General features: G+C 42.4%; 1 protein-coding gene and 2 non-coding genes across 3 annotated transcripts; all 3 read left to right on the top strand.

Annotated features, from left to right (window-relative positions):
- The first annotated feature begins 7,887 nt into the window (after positions 1-7,887).
- On the top strand, positions 7,888-10,768 carry LOC130310683 (cytochrome c oxidase subunit 7C, mitochondrial). The gene is made up of 3 exons (XM_056552417.1): positions 7,888-8,092; positions 9,702-9,841; positions 10,691-10,768. The coding sequence occupies exons 1-2, from the start codon at positions 8,018-8,020 to the stop codon at positions 9,816-9,818; spliced, it is 192 nt and encodes a 63-aa protein (XP_056408392.1). The 5' UTR covers positions 7,888-8,017; the 3' UTR covers positions 9,819-9,841; positions 10,691-10,768.
- Positions 8,181-8,243, top strand: LOC130345631 (small nucleolar RNA Z39). Its single transcript, XR_008884285.1, has one exon. It is a non-coding gene; the product is annotated as a small nucleolar RNA Z39 (small nucleolar RNA).
- Positions 10,531-10,591, top strand: LOC130345620 (small nucleolar RNA Z39). Its single transcript, XR_008884283.1, has one exon. It is a non-coding gene; the product is annotated as a small nucleolar RNA Z39 (small nucleolar RNA).
- Positions 10,769-27,351: the final 16,583 nt, after the last annotated feature.

Raw genomic sequence — 27,351 nt, 5'->3', positions numbered from 1 at the left:
CAGGCAAAAAAAAAATTATAATAACTCAGCAAGAGTGGATAGTCGGCACCTCTAACCCAAATGGAACTCCTCCCTTAGTACTTAGCAGCAAGATGTATGCAACCTGGTTCCTAGATATGTCTAAAACAGTTCCGTAAATTGCTGGCAAGCACTGTACTCTGAGTGGTTCCAAGTCCCTTAGAAATACAGCATTCACAAATATATGCACAGAAGACAAAGAGGGACGTCACTCACCAGGATACGGTGCAATTTTCAAAATTATGATTTTGAATTTTCTCCTTCAATTTGCTGCTATTCCTGTGAGACACCTAAAAGGTTAACAAACTTTCTGAATGTCATTTTGAATGCTTTGAGGGGTGCAGTTTCCATATTGGGGAAATTTATGGGGTATTTCTAACAGAAAAACCCCTCAAATCCACTTCAAACTTAACTGGTTCCTGAAAAATTCTGATTTTTAATTTTTCGTGAAAATTTTTAAAATTGCTGCTATACTTTGAAGCCCTCTAATGTCTTCAAAAAGTAAAAACATGTCAACTTTATGATGCCAACATAAAGAAGTATTGTACACAATATTGTATTTGTGAATCAATATATAATTTGTTTGGAACATCCATTTTCCTTACAAGCAGAAAGTTTCTAATTTTCATAAAATTTTGGGATTTTTCACCAAGAAAGGATGCAAGTAACGAGGAAAATTTACCAGTATGTTAAAGTAGAATATGTCATGAAAAAACTGTCTCGGAATCAGAATAAAAGGTAAAAGCATCTCAGAGTTATTAATGCATAAAGTGAGAGTGGTCAGAATTGCAAAAAAGGGCTGAGTCCTTAAAGGGGTACTCAGCCCCTAGACATGTTATCCCTTATCCAAAGGATAGGGGATAAGATGTCAGATCGCCGGGGTCCCGCTGCTGGGGACCACCGGGATCTCCGCTGCGGCACCCCGCTATCATTACTGCACAGAGCGAGTTCGCTCTGCGCATAATGACGGGCAATACAGGGGCCGGAGCATCGTGACGTCACGGCTCCGCCCCTCGTAAAGTCATGGCCCGCCCCCTCAATACAAGTCTATGGGAGGGGCGTGGCGGTCGTCACGCCCCCCATCCATAGACTTGCATAAAGGGGGCGGGCCGTGATGTCACAAGAGTGTAGCATGACCGGAAGAACTTAGCATACTCCACAAAGCATCACACAGGCCAAGGAAAGATTTAATTGAACCATGGGGATGGCCATTTCCCCATCTGGCATAAACAACATGGAGCTGTATCCCATGGGTGCACTGTTGAGGTTCATCAGGCTGGTGGTTGTGTGGTCATGGGCTGGACAGCATTTTCCTGGAATGCTCTAGGACCCTTGGTCTTCATAGCACAATTCTTAACCCCTTAAGAACCAGGCCAATTTTCACTGTAGGACCAGAGCGTTTTTTGCACATCTGACCACTTTCACTTAAACCCCTTAAGGACCAAGGACATACCGGTACGTCCTTGGTCCTGCTCCCGTGATATAACACGGGGTTACACGGTAACCCCGCATCATATCACGGCGGGCCCGGCGTCATAGTGAAGCCGGGACCCGCCGCTAATAGCGCGTGGCGCCGATCGCGGTGCCGCGCGCTATTAACGCTTTAGCTGCGCGCTCAGAGCTGAGCCACACGGCTAAAAGTGAAAGTAAAAACTGCCAGTTAGCTCAGTGGGCTGTTTGGGATAGCCGTGGCGAAATCGCGGCATCCGAACAGCTTGCAGGACAGCCGGAGGGTCCCTACTTGCCTCCTCGCTGTCCGATCGCCGAATGACTGCTCAGTGCCTGAGATCCAGGCATGAGCAGTCAAGCGGCAGAATCATCGATCACTGGTTTCCTATGAGAAACCAGTGATCAATGATAAAGATCAGTGTGTGCAGTGTTATAGACCCCTATGGGAGCTATAACACTGCAAAAAAAAAAGTGAAAACAAAAAGTGAATAAAGATCTCTATTAAAAGTTTGATTCACCACCCTTTCCCCATAAAAAAAAAAACACAGTGTAAATAAAAATAAACATATATGGTATCACCGTGTGCGGAAATGTCCGAATTATAAAAATATATCGTTAATTAAACTGCTCGGTCAATGGCGTACGCGCAAAAAAATTCCAAAGTCCAGAATAGTGCATTTTTGGTCACTTTTAATATCATTTAAAAATGAATAAAAAGCAATCAATAAGTCCAATCAATGCAAAAATGGTACCGTTAAAAACTTCAGATCACGGCGCCAAAAATTTTCCCTCATACCGCCCCATACACGGAAAATTAAAAAAAGTTATAGGGGTCAGAAGATGACAATTTTAAACGTATTAATTTTCCTGCATGAAGTTATGATTTTTTTTCCAGAAGTACGACAAAATCAAACCTATATAAGTAGGGTATCATTTTAATCATATGGACCTACAGAATAAAGATAAGGTGTAATTTTTACCGAAAAATGTACTAGGTAGAAACGGAAGCCCCCAAAACTTACAAAACTGCATTTTTTTTTCAACTTTGTCGCACAATGATTTTTTTTCCGTTTCACCGTAGATTTTTGGGCAAAATGACTGACGTCATTACAAAGTAGAATTGTTGGCGCAAAAAATAAGCAATCATATGGATTTTTAGGTGCAAAATTGAAAGAGTTATGATTTTTTAAAGGCAAGGAGCAAAAAACTAAAATGCAAAAACGGAAAAACCCCCGGTCCTTAAGGGGTTAAGCATTAATAACTCTGGGATGCTTTTACCTATCCTTTTGATTACAAGATTGTTTTTTCGTGACATATTGTTCTTTATGTTATTGGTAAAATTTTGTCGATACTTGCATCATTTCTTGGTGAAAAATTACAAAATTTGATGAAAAAATTGAAAATTTTGCACTTTTCTAACTTTGAAGCTCTCTGCTTGTAAGGCAAATAAACATTTTAAATAAATAATATTTTGATTCACATATACAATATGTCTACTTTATTTTTGTATCATAAAGTTGACATGTTTTTACTTTTGGAAGACATCAGAGGGCTTCAAAGTTCAGCAGCAATTTTCCAATTTTTCACCAAATCGGAATTTTTCATGGACCAGTTCAGGTTTGAAGTGGATTTGAAGGGCCTTCATATTAGAAATACCCCACAAATGACCCCATTATAAAAATGGCACCCATCAAAGTATTCAAAATGACATTCAGTAAGTGTGTTAACCGTTTAGGTGTTTCACAGGAATAGCAGCAAAGTGAAGGAGAAAATTCAAAATCTTAATTTTTTACACTCGCATGTTCTTGTAGACCCAGTTTTTGAATTTTTACAAGAGGTAAAAGGAAAAAAAATCCTCTCAAAATTTGTAACCCAATTTCTCTCGAGTAAAAAAATACCTCATATGTGTATGTCAAGTGTTCGGCGGGCGCTGTAGAGGGCTCAGAAGGGAAGGGAGCGACAATGGGATTTTGGAGAGTGAGTTTTTCTGAAATGGTTTTTGGGGGGGCATGTCACATTTAGGAAGCCCCTATGGTGCCAGAACAGCAAAAAAAAAAAAAAAAAACACATGGCATACTATTTTGGAAACTACACCCCCCAAGGAATGTAATGAGGGGTACAGGGAGCCTTAACACCTCACAGGTATTTCACGACTTTTTGTTAAAGTCGGATGTGTAAATGAAAAAAAAGTTTTTTTTCACTAAAATGCTGTTTTTTCCCAAAATGTTACATTTTTACAAGGGGTAATAGGAGAAAATTACCCCCAAAATTTGTAACACCATTTCTTCTGAGTATGGAAATACCCCATGTGTGGACGTCAAGTGCTCTGCTGGCGCACTACAATGCTCAGAAGAGAAGGAGCGCCATTAAGCTTTTGAAAAGGGAATTGGTCTGTAGTGGAAGTCAGGGGCCATGTGCGTTTACAAAGCCCCCCCCCCCCCCCCCCCCGTGGTGCCAGATCAGTGTCCTTTACTTTTTATTTTCACAAGAGGTAAAAGGAAAAAAAGACCCCCAAAATTTGTAACGCAATTTCTCCTGAGTACGGAAATACCCCATATGTGGGCGTAAAATGCTTGGCGGGGGCACAACGAGGCTCAGGAGTGAGAGCGCACTATGTACATTTGAGGCCTAAATTGGTGATTTGCACAGGGGTGGCTGATTTTACAGCGGTTCTGACATAAATGCAAAAAAATAAATACCCACATGTGACCTCATTTTGGAAACTACACCCCTCACAGAATTTAATAAGGGGTGCAGTGAGCATTTACACCCCACTGGTGTTTGACAGATCTTTGGAACAGTGGCTGTGCAAATGAAAAATTACAATTTTCATTTTCACGGACCACTGTTCCAAAAATCTGTCAGACCCCTGTGGGGCGTAAATGCTCACTGTACCCCTTATTACATTACATGAGGGGTGTCACATGTGGGTATTTATTTTTTTGCATTTATGTCAGAACCGCTGTGGGTTCCCCGTTTTGCCCCGCCTATTGTGGGTGGGCAGAACGGGGAAACCGAAAGTAAAGCCCCCCGTCCCCGATCTGCTATTGGTGGTCGCGTCAAGAACACCAATAGCAGGGATAGGAGGGGTGGCACCCCTGCCACCTCACTCCTATGCCTTCAGGGGGATCGTGGGTGACCCGTTATATTCCGGGTCACCATAGACCCGTATGACCCGGAATAGCCGCAAATCGCAAGTGTGAATTCCCTGGGCATTTGCTCGGGGTGCCTGCTGATAGATATCAGCAGTCACCCCTGTCCTGTCCCTGCCCGGCGCGTGGCAGGGACCGAAATTCCTAGTCCTTAAGTACCAGGCAGCAAAGGCGTACCTGTACGCCCTTGGTCCTTAAGGGGTTAAAAGAGTTATGTATGTATGTATAGTTATGTATGGAGGATATTCACCACTTTGTGGAATCTGTCCCCCGACATCTGAAAGCCATGATCACAAAAAAAAATGGAAGCAACCTGTTATTGAGTAGGTGTCCTAGCTAAGTTATCATTCAGTGTATGTTAGAAATCACTTGAAGAGAAGTCGTTTGAAACGTCATTGACAATTTAAGAACATAGCCAATTTTCATTAGTTTTTTTTATCCTCGAATTCTAGCTGCATTTCCATCTACAGTATAAGCAAAAAAAATGTTTTTGTTTTTTTGTTTTTTTTTTGCAAGACCACTTTTACTTTGTAATGACAACTTTCATTTTACCATAAAATATACTGTGAAACAAAAAATATATATGTGGGATGAAATTACAAAAAAAACTGCAGTCTCATTCAGTAACGGGACAGTGCGGGACATCACTGAAGAGCAAAGCTTGTCTCAGACGTAGATGAAGATGTGAGCTGCGGGGACCAAGGTAGGTATGTTTTGTGTTTTTTTTTTTTTTTTTTTACGCCACTCCACTAGAAACATATAAAGTTTTTTAGTATGTGGATAACCCTTTTAGGAATCAGCCCATTTGGGCCTTATTATTACGTTTTAGTTTTTTCCTCCTCTCCTTCTAAAAATCCTAACTCTTTTATATTTTCATCCACAGACTAGTATGAGGGCTTGATTTTTGCGCAACCAGTTGTCCTTTGTAATGACATCACTCATTTTACAATAAATTGTATGGTGCAACCCAAAAAATACTATTTGAGTAGGGAAATTGATAATAAAACCGCAATTTAGCAAATTTTGGAAGGTTTCGTTTTCATGCAGTAGACTTAACGGTAAAATAGATGTGTTCTTTATTTTGTGGGTCAATACGATTAAAATGATACCCATGATTACATACTTTTCCATTATTGTACCGCTTAAAAAAATTTGTCGGTATGAGAGCTAATTTTTTGTGCTGTGATCTGTACTTTTTTTTTATACTACATTTGCATATATTAAACTTTTAATACATTTTTTATCATTTTTTTAATGTTATAAAAAAAGCAGCAATTTTGGCCTTTTTATTTATTTATTTTTTTTCCATTCCCGCCATTCACCATATGGGATAATTAACATTTTGATACCACATTTGCATATATGAAACTTTTAATAAATGTTGTATTATTTATTTTTTAATGTTATAAAAAAAGCAGCAATTTTGGCCATTTTTTTTTTTTTTTTAACGTTCATGCCATTCACCGTATAGGATAATTAACATTATATTTTAACAGTTCGGATATTTACGTATGGGGCGATACCAAATATGTTTATTAAAAAACGTTGTTTACACTTTTTGGGGAAAAAGGGACAATTTACATTTTTATTCGGGGATGGGATTATTCATAATTTTTTTACACTTTAATAGTCCCCATAGGGACTATTTATAGCAATCATTTGATTGCTAATACTGTTCAGTGCTATGCATAGGGCATAGCACTGATCAGTGTTATCAGCTATCTTCTGCTCTCGTCTACTCGATCTCAGACCAGAGCAGAAGATGCGGGAGAAGGACGGAGCCAGGTGAGGGGACCTCCATCTGCCATTACAGATGATCGGATCCCCGCAGCAGCGCTGCGGGCGATCTGATCATGCATTTTTCTGACCGCACTCCTGCAGATGCCGTGGTCTGTATTGATCATGGCATCTCAGGGGTTAATGGCAGATATCCACGCGATCGCGGATGTTGGCCATTAACTGCAAACTGCCGCGCGTGGCCCAAGCATTGCTTCGATGCTTGCGGTCATGTACAGGACGTAAATGTACGTCCTAGTGTGTTAAGTACCACAGCACCAGGATGTACATTTACATCCAGCGTCATTAAGGGAGTTAAGGACACCGCCTGTTTTTTTTTTAATGACCGGGCCCAATTTTTCTAATCTGTCCTGGGTCTCTTTAAGTGGTAAAACATCTGACATGCTTTTACTTAGCGATGCGATTCTGAGAGTTTTCTCATGACATACTGTACTTTATATTAGTGGTAAATATTTGTTTCATGCAGCATTTTTGTTAAAAACTCCAAAATATTGTGAAAAATTGAATAATTTCTGGCGTTTTTATTTTTTTTATGGAATTCATTGTATGGAAGAAATTATGTTATTTATATTGTGTGGGCGGGTACAATTATGGCGATATCCAATTTATATAGCTTTTTATGTTCTCAAAACCGGACCGAACCGTATATACCTCTGAACGGTTTTAAACCGTATGCAGTTTGAAAACGGATGTCCGGTTGCATACGTTTTAATACATAAAAAAAAAAAGTTCTTCTTGTTCTATTTGTGGGAAAAACTTTAGGCGTGCACAGCATGTGCAAACTGCAAAACCGTATTGTGCAAACCGGATGGAACAGTACGTTCCCATAGACCACCATTTAAAAAAATAAAATAAAAACAAACATATACAGGTTGTATCCAGTTTTTCACCCGGACATAAAACCGTAGTAGACTACGGTTGTGTAAGGGATAAAACCGTAAATTACTCAAAACATGCACAACCGAATGCTACGGTTGGCATATGGTTTTCTATGAAATGTCTATACATACAGTTTGCAATACGGTTCCATACGGATACGGGAACAGTGTTGCAAAAACAAGATGTGAATTAAGCCTTAGTGTAACCCATTCTGTGCCGGGCCCCTGAGTGTCTACATCAGCGTTTCCCAACCAGGGTGCCTCCAGCTGTTGCAAAACTACAACTCCCTGCATGCTAGGACAGAACATGCTTGGGAGTTGTAGTTTTGCAAAAGCTGGAGGCACCCTGGTTGGGAAACACTGCTCTACATCATGGAGCCCAGGCCTCCTCACAAACTCCCTCTGCCCTGCACTCACTACGCTGAAGGTTTTAGCGCCAGTTCCTTATAACCTTCCATTTCCTGACCTTGACTACTCTACTGCACTATTCGCACTCGCCGCACGTATCCCGGAAACTCCAGAGCGGAAGTGAGTGTTCAGGCATTTCGGGAGTTGTAGTTTCCCGCGCTTTCCATCTAGCGAGTAAGATAGACCTATAAAACTACAAAGCACAGAATGCACCGTTACCACATTCGCCGGGCTCTTCCGGCTCCTCCCCCTGCTCCAGCGGAAGTGTAGAAGATCTGGAGGTTACGTCCGGTTAGTGTCTCCTTGTCTGCCATCATGTTCGGTCAGGCCGTGCGCAGGTTCACCACCTCTGCTATCCGCCGCAGCCACTATGAGGAGGGCCCGGGCAAGGTACGTGAAGGCTAATGGCGGGATATAGTGCTGAGCTGTCAGGGGAGTGTGTGGTGCGGCCCAGGCCGGCGCTCACCTCCGGGCTATGGTACAGGTGATGATAGCAAATCCGTATGAGGGTCCTGTGATACTGTAAACGCTTTCTGATGTACCATAGAGCCGACCTGACTCATGTATACAATGTACAGGGATCTCATACTTGTATATATACATATATGGGGGGTGAGCGTAGAGCAGGGTTTCCTAGACATGTGGCTCTCCTGCTGTTGCTAATTATAGTACGAATTGGAGTTTTGCAATAACTGGAGAATTGTATGTCTAGAAATATTGCCATGGGACAGTGTTTCCCAACCAGGGTGCCTCCAGCTGTTGCAAAACTACAACTCCTAGCATGCCCAGACAGCCTTTGGCTGTCTGGGCATGCTGGGAGTTGTAGTTTTGCAATAGCTGGAGGCACCCTGGTTAGGAAACACTACTATAGGATGTAGGTGTCCAACTTGTGGCCGTCTGACTTGCAAAACTACAACTCTCAGCATTGTGGAATGCTGGGGATTGTAATCTGCTGCATCTTGAGTTGCAGGGTTGGATGCCATGGGATGACTCCTTCCATATTGTTGTGCGTTCATATGGCTTTGATGCAGCCTCTTGACATTGACCCCTCAATAAGAATACAATGTCTCTGAGGCCTAGTGAGCACACATGGCGATCAATTACTGTAGGAACCCCCTCCCCCCCCAAAAAAAAAAAAAAAAAACTGCATACCTGTAGGCACTGTCTTTATTGATAAACAAGACAGATATAAAAAGAAATTAAATAGAATTATTATTTTTTTTTTTTTTTACTTGAACTCTTTACACAATTAGAGGGGCCCATGATCCCCCTCCTGTAAAGCACCTGTCTTCCCAAATAACACAGGCCACACTAACCAATGAATGCAATGGTCCTAGTAGCTTCCAAAGGGTATGACCCCACAAAGCTTAAATGATGTACATTAAGTCAATGTGAAACCCACAATAAACATCTAGCATTTCTAACAAAGATGACATGCTGAGGATTTGTGTTCTGAAGGTCAGATTCTATATGGATATTGGGGGAGATATATCAAAACTTGTGCAGGAAAAGTTGACTAGTTGCCCATAGCAGCCAGTTTCTTTCATTTTGCAGAGGCCTTGTCAAAAATAAGCGATCTGATTGGTTGCTATGGGCAATGCAGCAATGGTTCCTCTGCGCAGGTTTCGATCCCCCCCATTGTGCAGATTTCCTCTGCAGTGTTTGAACACTATTATAGTAAGGACTGCTGATTTTCTGCTTGGGGAAAAATGATAGCAAACCTAAGCATTAGTGGTTAAGGGCCTAAAATACAGGCCTCATGCCATTATAAAAAAAAAAACTGCGCACAGTAGGCTGTATGTACAAGGACAGAGAAGGAAGAAATCTAGTAAATGACTTAACATTTTCTTATGTAAATTAGCGTGCATTGTGTAGGTCAATACATATGTTGTGCTCTCCTCTAACCTTATTCCTGAGTCTTCTGGCAGCCTCTCCTGGGGCATTATCTACATGCTGCTCTTTCATGCTTGTACCCTTTTTTTTTTTTTTTTCTCTCTAGAACCTTCCCTTCTCTGTAGAGAACAAGTGGAAACTTCTAGCACTTATGACAGCTTTCTTTGGCAGTGGATTCACTTTTCCCTTTATCATTGTCAGACATCAGTTATTGAAAAAGTAACTTGTGATGAAGAAAATGTAAAGGTATGTGTCCCACCACTGTATAATGGTGAACGGTATAAGCCTTGCCTTCAGAACATACAGCCCACACCTAGTATTGTGAGATGCTGACATCTTTAACGTGGAAAGCTTTGATTCTGGTGACAAAATAGATTCACTTAATTTCACATCTTTATAATTTTGCCATCATAATCTGAAAAACTTGACAAGTGTCGCTATCCTTAGAACGTTTGGTCGTTTGATGCAAAGAGCCAAGCAAGTCTTCACAACACCCCGCATAATGGGATTCTTGTGTTGGGAGGGATGCTGTAGAGATGGAGCCGGAAGCTTGGTCTCCTATTGCAGAGTTCTAGTTGGCAAGGAGGACGGATCCCCTTAAAAACATGAATGAATTTGAAAAATGAGCTACACTGTCATGTCTTTTTCATAAAAATGAACACACTATTGGAGCTATGCTTTACAAATTCACCTGTCCAGTGTTGGCTCTCTGTTCAGTCTTGGTCCTGTTTTACTTTTTCTAAAAACATGTTTCCCTGCTTTGATGATGATGATCCAGACGCACTGCAGCCTCATTTACTGTATAGTGTTTGGAACATCTCCAGAGTGCAAAAACAGGGACTGTGGCACCAAAGCACTGGTGTTGGACCTGTCGTGGTTAGTGTGCTTTAATGGGTTAAGGGGTGGAAGAATTCTGCATTCAAGGAGCTATATTGGTGCATGTGATGAAAATTATCAGTATGACAATTCATGATACTGTAAACGCTTTCTGATGCACATCTAATTTTCTTCGACTTGTAGTTTGTTAAATCTGTAGATTGTTTTTTTTTTTTTTTTTTTTTTTTCTTTCTAATTCCAGATGTTTTCTCATTGCAGGTGCAGTGGACCGTCTGAAGCAAATCTAAATATTCCCACCATGCCAGACATGGGTTGTAAATAAACTTATGACACATACTATAGCTCTTGTTTCATTTATTAATTCGATTAAATCGGGTTAGGTGGCGTGCTAGACCCATGGGTGTTAACATTCATTTTAACTTTCTTTCTCTTAAAGGATAGGGGATAAGATGCCTGATCACAGGAGTCCCGCCGCTGGGGACCCCCGGGATCATGCACGCGGCACCCCATCTGTAATCAGTCCCCGGAGCGTGTTTCGCTCCGGGTCTGATTACAGACGACCACCGGGCCGGCAGCGTGTGACATACGCCTCCGCCCCCGTGTGACTTCATGCTCCGCCCCTCAATGCAAGCCTACAGGAGGGGGCGTGACAGCTATCACACCCCGTCCCATAGGCTTGCATTGAGGGGCGGAGGTGTGACGTCACACCGGGGCGGAGGCGTGACGTCGCAAGCCACTGGCCCGGTGGTCGCCTGTAATCAGACCCAGAGCGAACATGCTCCGGGGACTGATAACAAACGGGGTGCCGCGTGCATGATCCCGGGGGTCCCCAGCGGCGGGACTCCTGCGATCAGGCATCTTATCCCCTATCCTTTGGATAGGGGAAAAGATGTGTAAGCACCGGAGAACCCCTTTAAGGAATTCAATAGAAATAAGTCGGCATAGCTGAGCCGCGAGGTTCGTGACGAATCTAATCACTGTAACTTAGCTCATCTCTAATTGCCTACCTTGGTATTTAATTTTGACGATCTCACAGGCAAAGATATTGATGAAGCGGATTGGAGTGGGTGCTGTCCCGACACCATCCTGACCGGCATTGATGGCCATAAGATTAATTCAAATATATTTACTTTAAAAATTAGACTAAAACAAGAGGCCACAGTCTAATAGGTGGGGGAAATCAGTTTCAATGTCGGGGAAAAAAAAATCTATATTTTTTAGTTAATAGATAAACCTGTATTTATCCTAAGAGACAAAATAAAGGGTGTGTTAGATATACCATGTGATCTTTTTCTGCTGGCAAACTTTTGTTTCTTGAATATTTGCTTAGATTTGCCAAAACTGTATTTTCACAGAAGGTTGACAAAACCATATTCCAGAAAAATGTTTTGTTAAATCAACTGATGCTACAGGGATGTGGAAATCCTGACGCCCAGGACATGTAGTTCCAGGAGAATTTTTCATAGCTTTAACCCCTTAAGGATGCAGGACATAAATGTACGTCCTGGTGCGGTGGTACTTAACGCACTAGGACGTACATTTACGTCCTGTGCATAACCGCGGGCATCAGAGCGATGCCCGTGTCTTGCGCGGCTGATCCTGGCTGCTGATCGCAGCCAGGGACCCGCCGACAATGGCCGACGCCCGCGATCTCGCGGGCGTCCGCCATTAACCCCTCAGGTGCCGGGATCAATACAGATCCCGGCATCTGCGGCAGTGCACGATTTCAAGGAATGATCGGATCGACTGCAGCGCTGCAGCGGGGATCTGATCATTCAGAACGCTGCACGGAGGTCCCTTCACCTTCCTCCTTCCGACGTCTTCTGCTCTGGTCTGAGATCGAGCAGACCAGAACAGAAGATGACCGATAACACTGATCTGTTCTATGTCCTATACATAGAACAGATCAGTATTAGCAATCATGGTATTGCTATGAATAGTCCCCTATGGGGACTATTCAAGTTTGTGTGTGGTAAAAAAAAAAAAAAAGTAAAATGTCCGTTTTTTTCCTATTTTACCCCCCAAAAAGCGTAAAAAATAAATGTAATAGACATATTTGGTATCACCGCATGTGGAAATGTTCGAACTATTAAAATAAAATGTTAATGATCCCGTACGGTGAATGTAAAAAAAGTCCAAAATTGGTACTCTTAATACATTTTATATAAAAAAAAATTATAAAAAATGTATTAACATTTTTTTATATGAAAATGTGGTATCAAAAAAAGTAAAGATCATGGCGCAAAAAATGAGCCCTCATACCACTGCTTATACGGAAAAATTAAAAAGTTAGAGGTCATCAAAATAAAGGGATTATAAACGTACTAATTTGGTTAAAAAGTTTGATTTTTTTTTTTTTAAAGCGCAACAATAATATAAAAGTGTGTGATAATGGGTATCATTTTAATCGTATTGACCCTCAGAATAAAGAACACACGTCATTTGTACCGTAAATTGTACGGCGTGAAAACGAAACCTTCCAAAATTAGCAAAATTGTGTGTTTCTTTTTAATTTCCCCATAAAAATAGTGTTTTTTGGTTGCGCCATAGACTTTGATATGAGTGATGTCATTACAAAGAACAACTGGTTGCGCAAAAAACAAGCCCTCAAACTAGTCTGTGGATGAAAATATAAGAGTTATGATTTTTAGAAGGCGAGGAGGAAAAAATGAAAACTTAAAAATTTAATTGTCTGAGTCCTTAAGGCCAAAATGGGCTGAGTCCTTAAGGGGTTAACACTATCTTTTTTTTTAAATTTATTTATTTTTTAAATAATGCCGGTGTGCGGTGGATGAGCGGACGCAAACTTGCATGGGACGCAAGTCTTCACCTCACACCAGTGCTTAGGGTGTATGGAGTGGGTTCCTGACTCAAGCCTGCTCCATACTCTGTGGCCCCTGGCTGATTTCTGTAGCCGGGGGCTGACGCTAATAGCCTGGCAACATATTTGGTATTGGCATGTCCGTAATTGACCTAACTATTAAATAACATTTTACGGTAAATGGTGTTAACATTTTACGGTAAATGGTGTTAACGTAAAAAAAATCACAGAATTGCGTTTTATCTTTTTTCTGGGATATGATATAAGGGGTTAAAAGTCTGATCAATACCAAAATGGTACCGTTACAAAAAGCATATTACGGCCTAAAAAATGAGCCCTCATACAGCCCAGTATACGGAAAAATTTAACCCCTTAAGGACCGGAGGTTTTTCCGTTTTTGCATTTTCGTTTTTTGCTCCTTGCCTTTAAAAAATCATAACTCTTTCAAATTTACACCTAAAAATCCATATGATGGCTTATTTTTTGCGCCACCAATTCTACTTTGTAATGACGTTAGTCATTTTGCCCAAAAATCTATGGTGAAGCGGGAAAAAAAATCATTGTGCGACAAAATTGAAAAAAAAAACGCTGTTTTGTAACTTTTGGGGGCTTCCGTTTCTACGTAGTACATTTTTCGGTAAAAATGACACCTGATATGTATTCTGTAGGTCCATACGATTAAAATGATACCCTACTTATATAGGTTTGATATTGTCGGACTTCTGGAAAAAATCATAACTACATGCAGGAAAATTAATACGTTTAAAATTGTCCTCTTCTGACCCCTATAACTTTTTTATTTTTCCGTGTATGGGGCGGTATGAGCGCTCATTTTTTGCGCCGTGATCTGAAGTTTTTAACGGTACCATTTTTGCATTGATAGGACTTATTGATCACTTTTTATTCATTTTTAAATGATATAAAAAGTGACCAAAAATGCACTATTTTGGACTTTGGAATTTTTTTGCGCGCACGCCATTGACCGAGCGGTTTAATTAATGATATATTTTTATAATTCGGACATTTCCGCACGCGGTGATACCACATGTTTTTATTTTTATTTACACTGTTTTTTTTTTTATTGGAAAAGGGGGGTGATTCAAACTTTTAATAGGGGAGGAGTTAAATGATGTTTATTCACTTTTTTTTTTTCACTTTTTTTTTTGCAGTGTTATAGGTCCCATAGGGACCTATAACACTGCACACACTGATCTTCTATGTTGATCACTGGTTTCTCATAAGAAACCAGTGATCAACGATTCTGCCGCATGACTGCTCATGCCTGGATCTCAGGCACTGAGCAGTCATTCGGCGATCGGACAGCGAGGAGGCAGGTAGGGGCCCTCCCGCTGTCCTGTCAGCTGTTCGGGATGCAGCGATTAGCCGCGGCTATCCCGAACAGCCCGACTGAGCTAGCCGGGAACTTTCACTTTCACTTTTAGCCGCGCGGCTCAGCTTTCGGCGCTGCGCGCTATTAGAGGCGGGTCCCGGCTTCACTATGACGCCGGGCCCGCCATGATATGACGCGGGGTTACTGTGTAACCCCGCGTTATATCAGAAGAGCAGGACCAAGGACGTACCGGTACGTCCTTGGTCCTGAAGGGGTTAAATGTTATAGGGGTAAGGAATTTTTTTTTTTTTTTAATAAAAAAAAATTAAAACATGACAAACTAAACAAACTTGTTATTGGTGTAATCAAGCTGATCTAAAGTAAGTTTGACCACAAGGTGAATGGCGAAAAGAACACCAAAATTAGCTTTTTTTTTTTTTTTTTTTTTTTTCTTCCCCCAGAGCATAAGTTATGGAAAAATTAAGGTGTCATTACAAAGTATACTTGTCCCTGCAAAAAACAAGCCTCATGGGTCTGTAGAGGGAAAAATAAGAGTTATGGCTATTATAGGACGAAGAGGAAAAAACAAAAGTTCAGAAACTAAAGACCTTATTTACGTACTTTTTGGCTGAAATTATTTTATCTACCAGGACAAGTGGATTTTCTTTATGGACAAGTTGTTTGTGTTCCGCTTTAGTCCCTTGGACAAGTGTGTTTTTTTTTTTTTATTAACCACTTAAGGACCTAGGGCGTATGGATACGCCTTGACGTCCTGGTACTTAAGGACCCAGGGCGTATCCATACGCCCGTGGGAATTTCGGGCCGGGGTGACTGCTGATATCTATCAGCAGGCACCCCGTGCAAATGCCCAGGGGGGTCATCAGACCCCCCCACGTCGGCGATCGGCGCAAATCGCAAGTGAATTCACACTTGCGATTTGCGCCGATTCCGGGTCATACGGGTCTATTGTGACCCGGAATAGAAGGGGGATCGTGGTTGTCCAACACACCCACGATCCCCCTGTAGGCATAGGAGTGAGGTGGCAGGGTTGCCACCCCACTTATCCCTGCTATTGGTCTGCTATTGATCGTCAGAGGCGACGACCAATAGCAGACCGGGGGCGGGGGGGTTAACTTTCGTTTTCCCCGTCCTGCCCTCCCACAATAGGCGGGGCAGAACGGGGAACCGAAGGGGACCGGGCGCAGACGTCCACTTACCCGTCCGGAGGCTGCGGCGACGTTGATCGGCGGGCGGCGTCACGTGCTTCTGAAGAGGACGGATGCCGGGATCCTACGGAAGCCGGTAAGTAGATCTGGAGGGCTACAGTCTGAGACCGTGGTCTCTAACTGTAGCCCTCCAGATGTTGCAAAACTACAACTCCCAGCATGCCCAAACAGCTGTTTGGGCATGCTGGAATATGTAGTTTTGCAACAGCTGGAGGGCTGCAGTTTGAGACCACTACACAGTGGTCTCTAAACTATATCCCTCCAGATGTTGCAAAACTACAACTCCTAGCATGCCCACATAGCTGTTTGTTGTCTGGACATGCTGGGAGTTGTAGTTTTGCAACATCTGGAGGTCCACAGTTTGGAGATCACTGTGCAGTGGTCTAAAAACTGTAGCTCTCCAGATGTTGCAAAACTGCAATTCCCAGCATGCCCAGAAAGCAAACAGCTGTCTCGGCATGCTGGGAGTTGTAGTTGGGTACCTCCAGCTATTGCATAACTACATCTCCCAGCATGCCCTTCGGTGATTAGTACACGCTGGTAGTGGTAGTTTTGCAACAGCTGGAGGCACACAGGTTCTGTTACCGAACTCAATATTTTCCAACCAAACTGAAGGTTTTCCAACCAGTGTGCCTCCAGCTGTTGCAAAACTACAACTCCCAGCATGCACGGTCTGTCAGTACATGCTGGGAGTTGTAGTTTTGAAACAGCTGGAGGTTTGCCCCCCCCCCCCCCCCATGTGAACGTACAGGGTACATTCACATAGGCGGGTTTACAGTAAATTTCCTGCTTCAAGTTTGGGCTGCGTCAAATTTTTTGCCGCAGTGCAAACTCCTAGCGCGAAATTCACCGTAACCCGCCAGTGTGATTGTACCCTAAAAACACTACACTACCACCTAATAAAGAGTAAAACACTACATATACACCCCCTTACTCTGTCCCCCCCCCCCCCCCAATAAACAATTTAAAACGTCTTGTACGGCAGGGTTTCCAAAACGGAGCCTCCAGCTGTTGCAAAACAACAACTCCCAGCATTTCTGGACAGCCACTGACTGTCCAGGCATGCTGGGAGTTTAGCAACAGCTGGAGGCACCCTGTTTGGGAATCACTGGCGTAGAATACCCCTATGCAATCCCTAATTTAGTCCTCAAATGCGCATGGTGCTCTCTTACTTCGGAGCCCTGTCGTATTTCAAGGTAACAGTTTAGGGCCACATATGGGGTATCTCCGTACTCGGGAGAAATTACACTACAAATTTTGGGGGGCTTTTTTTCCTTTTACCGCTTGTGAAAAGGAAAAGTTGGGGGCTACACCAGCCTGTTAGTGTAAAAAAATAAAAAAAAATTTACACTAACATGCTGGTGTTGCCCCATACTTTTTATTTCCACAAGTGGTAAAAGGAAAAAAAGACCCCCAAAATTTGTAACGCAATTTCTCCTGAGTACAGAAATACCCCAGATGTGGGCGTAAAATGCTCTGCGGGCACACAAGGCTCAGGAGTGAGAGTGCACCATGTACATTTGAGGCCTAAATTGGTGATTTGCACAGGGGTGGCTGATTTTACAGCGGTTCTGACAAACGCAAAAAAAAAATAATACCCACATGTGACCCCATTTTGGAAACTACACCCCTCACCGAACGTGACAAGGGGTATAGTGAGCCTGAACACCCCACAGGTGTTTGACGAATTTTCATTAAAGTTGGATGGGAAAATGAAAAAAATTATATTTTTTCACTAAAATGCTGGTGTTACCCTAAATTTTTCATTTTCACATCGGGAAATAGGAAAAAAGCCCCCCCAAATTTGTAAACCCATCTCTTCTGAGTAAGAACATACCCCATATGTGAATTTAAAGTGCTCTGCGGGCGAACTACAATGCTCAGAAGAGAAGGAGCGCCATTGGGATTTTGTAGAGAAAATTTGTCCGGCATTGAAGGCCACATGTGTTTACAAAGCCCCCATAGTGCCAGAACAATGGACCCCCGACACATGTGACCCCATTTTGGAAACTACACCCCTCACGTAATGTAATAAGGGGTACATTGAGAATTTACGCCCCACAGATGTCTGACAGATTTTTGGAACAGTGGTCCGTAAAAATGAAAAATAAACTTTTTCATTTGCACAGCCCACTGTTCCAAAGTCCTGTGGGGTGTAAATACTCACTGCACCCCTTATTAAATTCTGTGAGGGGTGTAGTTTCCAAAATGGGGTCACATGTGGGGGGTTCCACTGTTCTGGCACCACGGGGGGCTTTGTAAACACACATGGCCCCTGACTACCATTCCAAACTAATTCTCTTTCCAAAAGCTCAATGGCGCTCCTCCTCTTCTGAGCATTGTAGTTCGCCAGCAGAGCATTTTACGTCCTAACATGGGGTATTTCCATACTCAGAAGAAATGGGGTTACACATTTTGGGGGTCATTTTCTCCTATTACCCCTTGTAAAAATGTAAAATTTTGGGGAAAAACTGCATTTTAGTAAAAAAAATAATTTTTCATTTACACATCCAAATTTAACGAAAAGTCGTCAAACACCTGTGGGGTGTTAAGGCTCAGCGGACCCCTTGTTACGTTCCTTGAGGGGTATAGTTTCCAAAATAGTATGCCATGTGGGTATTTTTTGCTGTTCTGGCACCACAGGGGCTTCCTAAATGCGACATGCCCCCAAAAAACCATTTCAGCAAAAGTTGCTTTCAAAAAGCCAAATGTGACTCCTTCTCTTCTGAGCATTGTAGTTTGCCCGCAAAGCATTTTACATCCTAACATGGGGTATTTCCATACTCAGAAGAGATGGGGTTACAAATTTGGGGGGGCATTTTCTCCCATTACCCTTTGTAAAAATGGTAAATTTGGGGGAAAAACTGCACTTTAGTGAAAATTTTTTTTTTTTCATTTACACATCCGACTTTAACGAAAAGTCGTCAAACACCTGTGGGGTGTTAAGGCTCACTGGACCCCTTGTTACGTGCCTTGAGGGGTCTAGTTTCCAAAATGGTATGCCATGTTGGGGTTTACTGCTGTTCTGGCACCATAGGGGCTTCCTAAATGTGACATGCCCCCCAAAAACCATTTCAGCAAAATTCCCTCTCCAAAATCCTATTGTCGCTCCTTCCCTTCTGAGCCCTCTAGTGCACCCGCCGAACACTTGACATACACATATGAGGTATTTCCTTACTCGAGAGAAATTGGGTTACAAATTTTGGGGGGATTTTTCATCTATTACCCCTTGTAAAAATTCAAAAACTGGGTCTACAAGAACATGCGAGTGTAAAAAATGAAGATTTTGAATTTTCTCCTTCACTTTGCTGCTATTCCTGTGAAACACCTAAAGGGTTAACACACTTACTGAATGTCATTTTGAATACTTTGAGGGGTGCAGTTTTTATAATGGGGTCATTTGTGGGGCATTTCTAATATGAAGGCCCTTCAAATCCACTTCAAAACTGAACTGGTCCCTGAAAAATTCTGATTTTGAAAATTTTGTGAAAAATTGGAAAATTGCTGCTGAACTTTGAAGCCCTCTGATGTCTTCCAAAAGTAAAAACATGTCAATTTTATGATGCAAACATAAAGTAGACATATTGTATATGTGAATCAATGTATAATTTATTTGGAATATCCATTTTCCTTACAAGCAGTGAGCTTCAAAGTAAAAAAAATGCAAAATTTTCAATTTTTTCATCAAATTTTGGAATTTTTCACCAAGAAATGATGCAAGTATCGACAAAATTTTATCACTAACATAAAGTAGAATATGTCACGAAAAAACAATCTCGGAATCAGAATGAAAGGTAAAAGCATTCCAGAGTTATTAATGCTTAAAGTGACAGTGGTCAGATGTTCAAAAAATGGCCGGGTCCTTAAGGTATATTTGGGCTGGGTCCTTAAGGGGTTAAAGGGTACCTCTCATCAAAAAAAAAAAACTTTTGATATATTATAGATTAATGTATGCAGAATAACTTTACAATTGCATGTTATTAAAAAATATGCTTCTTTCTATTTAATTTTCCACTTTGAAGAAATGACCACTAGGGGTCTCCCTACCAGTCCTGGCAGCAAGCATTTCAGACTCATGCTGGAGTCCTAAACACTCAGAGCTGCCAGCCTGCTTTGTTCACAGCCTGTTTGGCTGACTCCAGCATGAGTCAGAAATGCTTGCTGACAGGACTGATCGGGAAAAATACAATAGAAAGAAGCATATTTTTCATTAACATGCTATTGGAAAGTTATTCAACATTCATTAATCTAAAATATATCAAAAGTCTATTTGAGAGGTACCCTTTAATTCCCCCCCCCCCCCCCCCCCCCCGGTGCCAGACTTTCTAACCTTTTTTCCCTTAAAAAAAAATCTTTAACTAGAGGTTGACAGATGCCTCCTCCATTCAGCTCTATGGAAGAAGCAGGGATGCACAAACTCTGCGTGTCTCTCTTTTGTGGCGTCATGCTGCGGCCGACACCTCTCCTGCATGGGAGAGCCGTTACAGAGCCGGGGCCCTGTACAGGAGGTTGCCGGGGGTCCCAGCGATCAGACACTTATCCACTATCCTATGGATAGAGGATAAGTGTTCTATAGCTGCAGTACTCCTTTAACTGCAGCCGGGACTCGTGTCTAATGCCATGCATCACCGCAGTCGGTGATGTCCGGCATCAGACACGAGTCCAGTCTAAAATTAAATAAATATATATTCCCGGCAGCTCAGTTGGGCTGAGCGGGATCACCAAGGTGTCCTAATCAGTTTACAGGATGGTGGGAGAGCCCTTACCTGCCTCCTTACTGTCTGATCTCTGCGATGTTCCAGCCTGGCTCACCAGGCTGGAGTAATCAAGAGCAGATAACACTGATCAATGCTATAGCATTGAACAGTGTATGCTATCAGAAGATTGCATGTTATAACCCCCCTATGGGGACTAAAAAATGGTGTTTAACCCCTTAATGACGCAGGATGTAAATGTACTTCCTGGTGAGCTGGTACTTAAAGGGGTACTCCATCCCTAGACATCTTATCCCCTATCAAAATCACGTCATGACTCCGCTCCCGTGTGACATCACGCCCTGTTCCCTATAACGATTCCTGTGGTCGGGACCCAGACCCTACAGCGCTTCCGGAACAGAAACAGGTAGGTGCCACATGCCATATTGCGGGGGTCCCCAGCGGCGGTACCCCCACGAACAGACATCTTATCCCCTATCCTTTAGATAGGGGATAAGATGTCTAGGGGTGGAGTACCCCTTTAACGCACCAGGACGTAAATTTAAGTCCTGTACATAACCGCGAGCATCGGAGCGATGCTTGGGTCATAGGTGGCAGGTCCCATCTGCTGATAGCAGCCAGGGACCCGCCAATAATAGCGGACATCCGCAATCGCGTATTTTTTCGAAATATATACATTTGGTATCACCACGTGCGTAACTATCCGAACTATTAAAATATGTTAATGATACCATACAGTGAATGGTGTTGAGGTAAAGTCAAATTGCTGCTTTTTTTTATAACATTTTATTCCCAAAAAAATGTATTAAGATTTATATAAACATGGTGTCAATAAAAAGTAGATCATGGCGCAAAAAATGTGCCCTCATACCGCCGCCTATTTGGAAAAATGAAAAAGTTATAGGTCTTCAAAATAGGGGGATTTTAAACATACTAAGTTGGTTAAAAAGTATGTTATCATGAGTATCATTTTAATCGTATTGACTCAAAGAATAAAGAAAATATGAATTGTACTGCGTGAAAACAAAACCTTCAAAAAATTACCAAAATTGTTTTTTTTTTTTTATTTCTCCACACAAATAGTATTTTTCTTTTGTTTGCCATACATTTTATGGTAAAGTGAGTGGCATTACAACTGACAACTGGTCGCGAAAAAAACAAGTCTTCATACTAGTCTGTGGCTGAAAATATAAAATAGTTATGACTTTTTTGAAGATGAGGCGGAAAAAGGGTTTAAAAAAAGTTTTTTTTTTTAATGGAAGGGGTTAATTCACAAGTCCAAAATTGAGTCAATTTGTATACCATAAAAAAACGAATAAAGCTATCAAAGTCCCATTAAAACAAAAATGGTACTGATAAAACTACAGACCATGGCGCAAAAAATGAGCCCTCATATCCCCGTATGCAGAAAGATAAAGTTATAGGGGGTCAGAAGATGACAATTTTAAACATGCATTATATATTTTAAGATTAAAAAATATATAAAGCCTACATAAATTGGGTATCCTTGTAACCGTAGGGACCTACAGAATAAATATAAGGTGTCCTGTTAACCGAAAAGTGCTCTGCGTAGAAACGGAAGCTGCTAAAAATTACAAGATTTTTTGTTGTTTTTTTTTTTTATTTTGACCCGCAAATAATTATTTTTATTTTTTTGTTTTGTTTCGCCATAGATTTTGTGGTAAAATGACTGATGGTCATTACAAAGTAAAATTGGTAGTGCATAAAACAAGCATTCATATAGGTCTGTAGGTGGAAAACTGTAGGGTAGTCCAGTGGTGAAAAACTTATCCCCTATCCTAAGGATAGGGGATAAGTTTGAGATCCCGGGGGCTCTGACCGCTGGGGCCCCCTGCGATCTCTCTGTACGGGGCCCCGGCTCTCCGCCCAGATAGCGGGTGTCGACCCCCCGCACGAAGCGGCGGCCGACACGCCCCCTCAATACATCTCAATGGCAGAGCCGGAGATTGCCGAAGGCAGCGCTTCGGCTCTGCCATAGAGTTGTATTGAGGGGGCGAGTCGGCCGCCGCCTCGTGCGGAGGTCGACACGCCCCCTTCCCGCGGGTTGTCGGGGCTCCGTACAGGAGATCGCAGGGGGCCCCAGCGGTCAACCCCCCGCGATCTGCAACTTATCCCCTATCCTTAGGATAGGGGATAAGTTGCTCACCACTGGACTACTCCTTTAAGGACGTAGGGCGTATGCATACGCCCGTGGGAATTCTGGTCCCTGCCGCTAGCCGATTGGAGACCGGACCGGTATGCCTGCTGAAATCATTCAGCAGGCATCCCAGGACATCGCCAATCGCCCCCCCCCCCCCATGTCGGCGATCTCAGAAAATCGCATGTCAGTTCAGACATGCGATTTTCTGCGATTCCCTTCTCATCGCCGGAGGGGATCCTGAGATCCCCTCGATACAGGCAATCGCCGCAGTACGCCGGTAAACACTCACCGGCCGTCTGCGGCGCTTCCAGGTCACGTGACCCCATGACCCGGATAAGGATGATGATCGGTGGTGTAACAGACACCACCAATCATCATCCAATAACGTACTGGCACTGTTGCTATCCCCCAGTACAGCAGTGATTGGGCGGCCACAGTGACCACACCAATCACTGCAGTTTGGGGAGGTGGGATCAGGAGCATGATGCTCCGTTCTGCCCACCATATTCTTCTCATCTGGTGTGCAGGACGGAGCTCTGTACCTCCATCTCCCCCCTCACACCCAAAAAATAGCTTAAAAATGAGCCCCCTTGCCCCGTTTCTGTGGCCCCTTGGCACAGAAAACGGTAAGGGTTAGCTTTAGATTTGGTAGGGACAGTTAGGAGTTGAAAAACGTTTTCTTTTTGCAGTGTACTATCCGTAGGTGTCCGTGGGTCCGTAGCACCTTTTTAGTTGTGTGACCTCGGCCCTACTGGGTCGCTGCGGTCTGCCGCCAGCGGTTTTTGTTTTTGTGCAGACCTTTTTTTTTATTTATTTAACTTTAACGTGGAGCTGGACCCTCTTAGCTATAAAAGAGCGGTCTGCCACCGTTGGCTAAAGCCCACCCACCGCTGATCAGTCTTGTAGAACTGATCAGCATTTTTTTTTTTGTTTTTTTTTTTAGGTGCAGGCACTTTTTCGGGTTATAGCGGCCTTTTTATTTTTGCACCTATAGTTGGTCCGTGCCACCAGTAGCAGGCCTGTGCTGTGTGGACAGACCGTACCTGTGTGTGGCCTGCCCCACCGCTGTCAGTGATTTATCACTGATCAGCTTTTCTTTTTTTGGGTTCAGGCGGGTGCATTTTTTCGGGGTTAAGCGTTTTATTTTATTTTTAGGGTATTTTGTGTGGGGGTCTTTGTACGTGCCACCAGCCACTGTTCTGGGCTGAGTGGTTGGACCCCCCACTGACGTCTGCACTCCCTGTCGCCACCAAGCGCTAATCAGTGTGCACACCACTGATTAGGTACACGCTTTTTTTGCGCTAGAAGTCCCTTTTTTTTTTTACGTTTTTTTCCCCCTTTTTAGTTTATATTTTTTCTGTTAGGGCAGGTCTTCCTCGTCCTCCTCATCATCTAGTTCTGATGATTAGCCACCAAGGCGGCGGAGACGCTGCCAAGCGGGTCCGCAAACCTCCTCTCCTCCTGACCCTGTGGCCCATGCTAGTATGAGTCCCCCTGGCGCTCATACTAGTCAAGCCCCCCGGCCAAGTTCACTGGTGCCCCATACCGGAGAACTTGTCTGGACTGAGCCAACGGACCATGAGCCTGTGATTTCTGAGTTTGTTGGCGACTCAGGAATCAAGATTGACATTGTGGGGTTCACTGAAATAGACTTTTTTTTTTGTTTTTTATTCAGTGACGACTTTGTCAATCTGATGGTTGGCTGAATTTATTGATCAGCATTTTCTGTTGGAAATTCTGATTAGAAAATTCTTCAGTGTTAATGGGATCACGGAAAACTCATTCATCTGCATGTTAAGTTGCATGTAGCCGACCGAAATTCCTGAGCGGCATTTGGATCGAAATTCCGTACTGTAAACCCGGTCTAAATGTCCACAAATGAATGTATATGGATGATTGTAAAGCACTGAACCTATTATGTGTTTACACATTCAAAGGGTACGTTCACACAAGCGGATCCCCAGTGTATTTTATGCTGCAGATCAGTTGCTGAAAGACCGCTGTATGGTACCTTTATATGTGCCTACTCTCGAAGCAGCAATACGCCACTACGAGCAGTCACACTGAAGCGATGTGCGAGTCCCCACGCATGCATGGTGAACTCGCACTTATCGTGGCCACTCCCCCTGCTCTATGAGCTAGGTCGAGAGCTGCCACGATGTGCGAGTATACTGCGCATGCGCGCGGCAACACACACTTTGTAGTGTGTTGGTTTGTAGCGGCGTATTGCCGCTCCGAGCAGGCACATGTAAAGGCACCATGCAGCGGTCCTTCTGCAGCGGATCCGCAGCCTAAAACACTCTGGGGATCTGCTTGTGTGAACGTAGCCAAAGACTGAGAATTGCAATTGTGGTTTTCACTGTTTGGATTTTATGAGAGGCAGAACTTGTAGTCCTCCGTGAAATGAAATGTGGTATTTTTTAAGCTCAAAGTATCAAATTTACTTTTTTTTTTTGTGGTAATTATTTATTCTAAGAATTAGAAGTTAACTTGAGAACCCCCTACAATGTAGCCATCTGGAGCTTAATAATTGTATTTATTTTATTAAGGTCATTCTGGTGGTAGAACTGTCACTAGCTGCATGTTATGTGGATGGTATTTAGGTTGACCTAGTCTGAAATACCTATGACATTGTACTTAATATCCACCATGCTGTTGCCAGCTGCTTCCATTACCGGGTCTCATTCATATATTTAATGCTTTCAATTTTTTTGCAACTTGCAATACCTTTGTCAGTAATCCTATTGATCATTCTACAGGACGAGCAAAAAATTCCACCAAACTGTATAGAAAACCGGTATCTTCACAATAGGGATAAGATGTAGAGATATATTGTTTTACCATCAGTTATATCACTGATATGGCTGCACCTCTTGCTAATATTGCAAAAATGACTGCATACATAGTTTGTTGTTGTACTCAAAACACCTTTAGAGTCTCCAGTCTTCTTGAGTATGATGCCACAATGTTTACACACCTGGATTTGGGGATTTTCTGCTATTCCCCTCTGCAGATCATCTCGGGCTCTTTCGGGTTGGATGGGGACTGCCAATAGGCAGTCATTTTCAGGTCTCTCCAGAGTTGTTCGATTTGTGATATTGATTTGTCCCTAAACCACTCTTGTGTTATGGCTGTATGCTTAGAATCATTGGCCCTGATTTACTTTAGTGTTGGATTTTTTTTAAGGTTATGTTCACATGACCAAAAATCTGCAATTCCGCACAAAGTCTGTTACAAAGCTTGCCACTGGATTTTTGGGAAATGTAGTGTAATTTATGTGTGCTCAAAACAGAATTCTGCTGAACTTCAAACCCTCAATAAGTTCAATGGGATTTCGCCAAGCATTCCACAATTCAAAAACAGGTCTTATAAATTTAGCGGAATCTCTGCCGCAGAAATTTCACTGTGAATGGGACTGCGGAATCCCATTGTACATAAAGGGCATTCAATTTCAGCAGAATTATTCTGCATGGAAATTCTGCCATGTGAAAATAGCCTAAGACTTGCATGATTCCATTCTATTTACTATTAGGACACACAGGTCAGGAAAGTTCTCACCATCTTTTTCTTAGTGGAAATTTCCAGTCATATAGTCAAAGAATTTTGAATTCAATAGTAAATAGGTTGGGTTGTAAGTATATGTCACTTCTTAATCTGACCACATGCCCCTTTTTGGTTTGTAGATTTATTTTGGCACATTTTGATGCACAGCCTGACAAAATAAAGTTAGGTTCAGTTGAAGAAAAAAAAAAACACCATGCTTCACTGTAGGGATGGTAGTGAGCAGGTGACGAGTAGTGCTAGGTTTTCTCCAGGCATAATGCTTAGAATTGAGGCAAAAAAAGTTCAATCTGTTCCCGCCCCTGATATAAATATGTGCCAGCAGGCTTTCACGTCTGAGTCAGGAAAATTGCATAATTAAATCAGGGGTGTGCATAGCGCTGTGTATAGAAGAGGCAGGGGAGCTTGGCAAGCCACCCCTTCCCCCCCCCCCCCCCCTCAACCCCAAAAGACCCATGTAGCCAAACCCTTAGATTTCTGTAAATACCTTTATTAAGATCTGTTACTGAGACCCAAAAGTCCTAATGAAGTCCTAATGAGTAAGCATGGTTACACAACTTAACAGTAAAACCGTAAAGGGGAGGGATATTTAAAAGCATTTTTTTTCCTATTAACTATGTGAGCTCAATTTCCAATTTACATGACCTCTTTTGTGTTAGTACATATTTGTATGTGTTCCTTTTTGATGTTTTAGCATATTTTTCCATTTAACCACTCCAAAAACTACTGGATGCCAAGCAGATCGAAATAGACATTTATGCAGAGTTATTAAACTCACGGCTGAATATCCCCTACGTAATCCTTATACGGTTTCATCTTTTAGAAATGTGCATTTAAATTATCTTGACTGCATGATTAACCTTGTTATTGCTTCAAAGAGTAGCCATAAGGTTCCCCTCAGCTTCTGCAGAGATGATAGAAAAGTTGTAAGGTGAAGCTTATGATCAAACAGCATTAAAGTGGCTTAGTACAGGATTATAGATTATTATAAGGCAGCTACAAACTGACAATGAATATCTAGTGTTCAGTGACTTGTTTCTGTTGGAAAAAGTAAAACTTCATATACTTTTACAGAGGAAAAGCAATATCATATTAGACAGACATA

The sequence above is a fragment of the Hyla sarda genome, chromosome 1 (genome assembly GCF_029499605.1).
Source record: "Hyla sarda isolate aHylSar1 chromosome 1, aHylSar1.hap1, whole genome shotgun sequence".
NCBI lineage: Eukaryota > Metazoa > Chordata > Amphibia > Anura > Hylidae > Hyla > Hyla sarda.
The sequence above is the reverse complement of the archived record's forward strand: the minus strand, read 5'-3'. Positions and strand labels throughout refer to the sequence as shown.

Bases quoted from the DNA above. Each gene is read 5' to 3' on its own strand.
- LOC130310683 (XM_056552417.1), top strand. From the start codon at position 8,018: ATGTTCGGTCAGGCCGTGCGCAGGTTCACCACCTCTGCTATCCGCCGC. The intron at 8,093-9,701 runs GTACGTGAAGGC...TTTTCTCTCTAG, and splicing joins ATGAGGAGGGCCCGGGCAAG to AACCTTCCCTTCTCTGTAGA.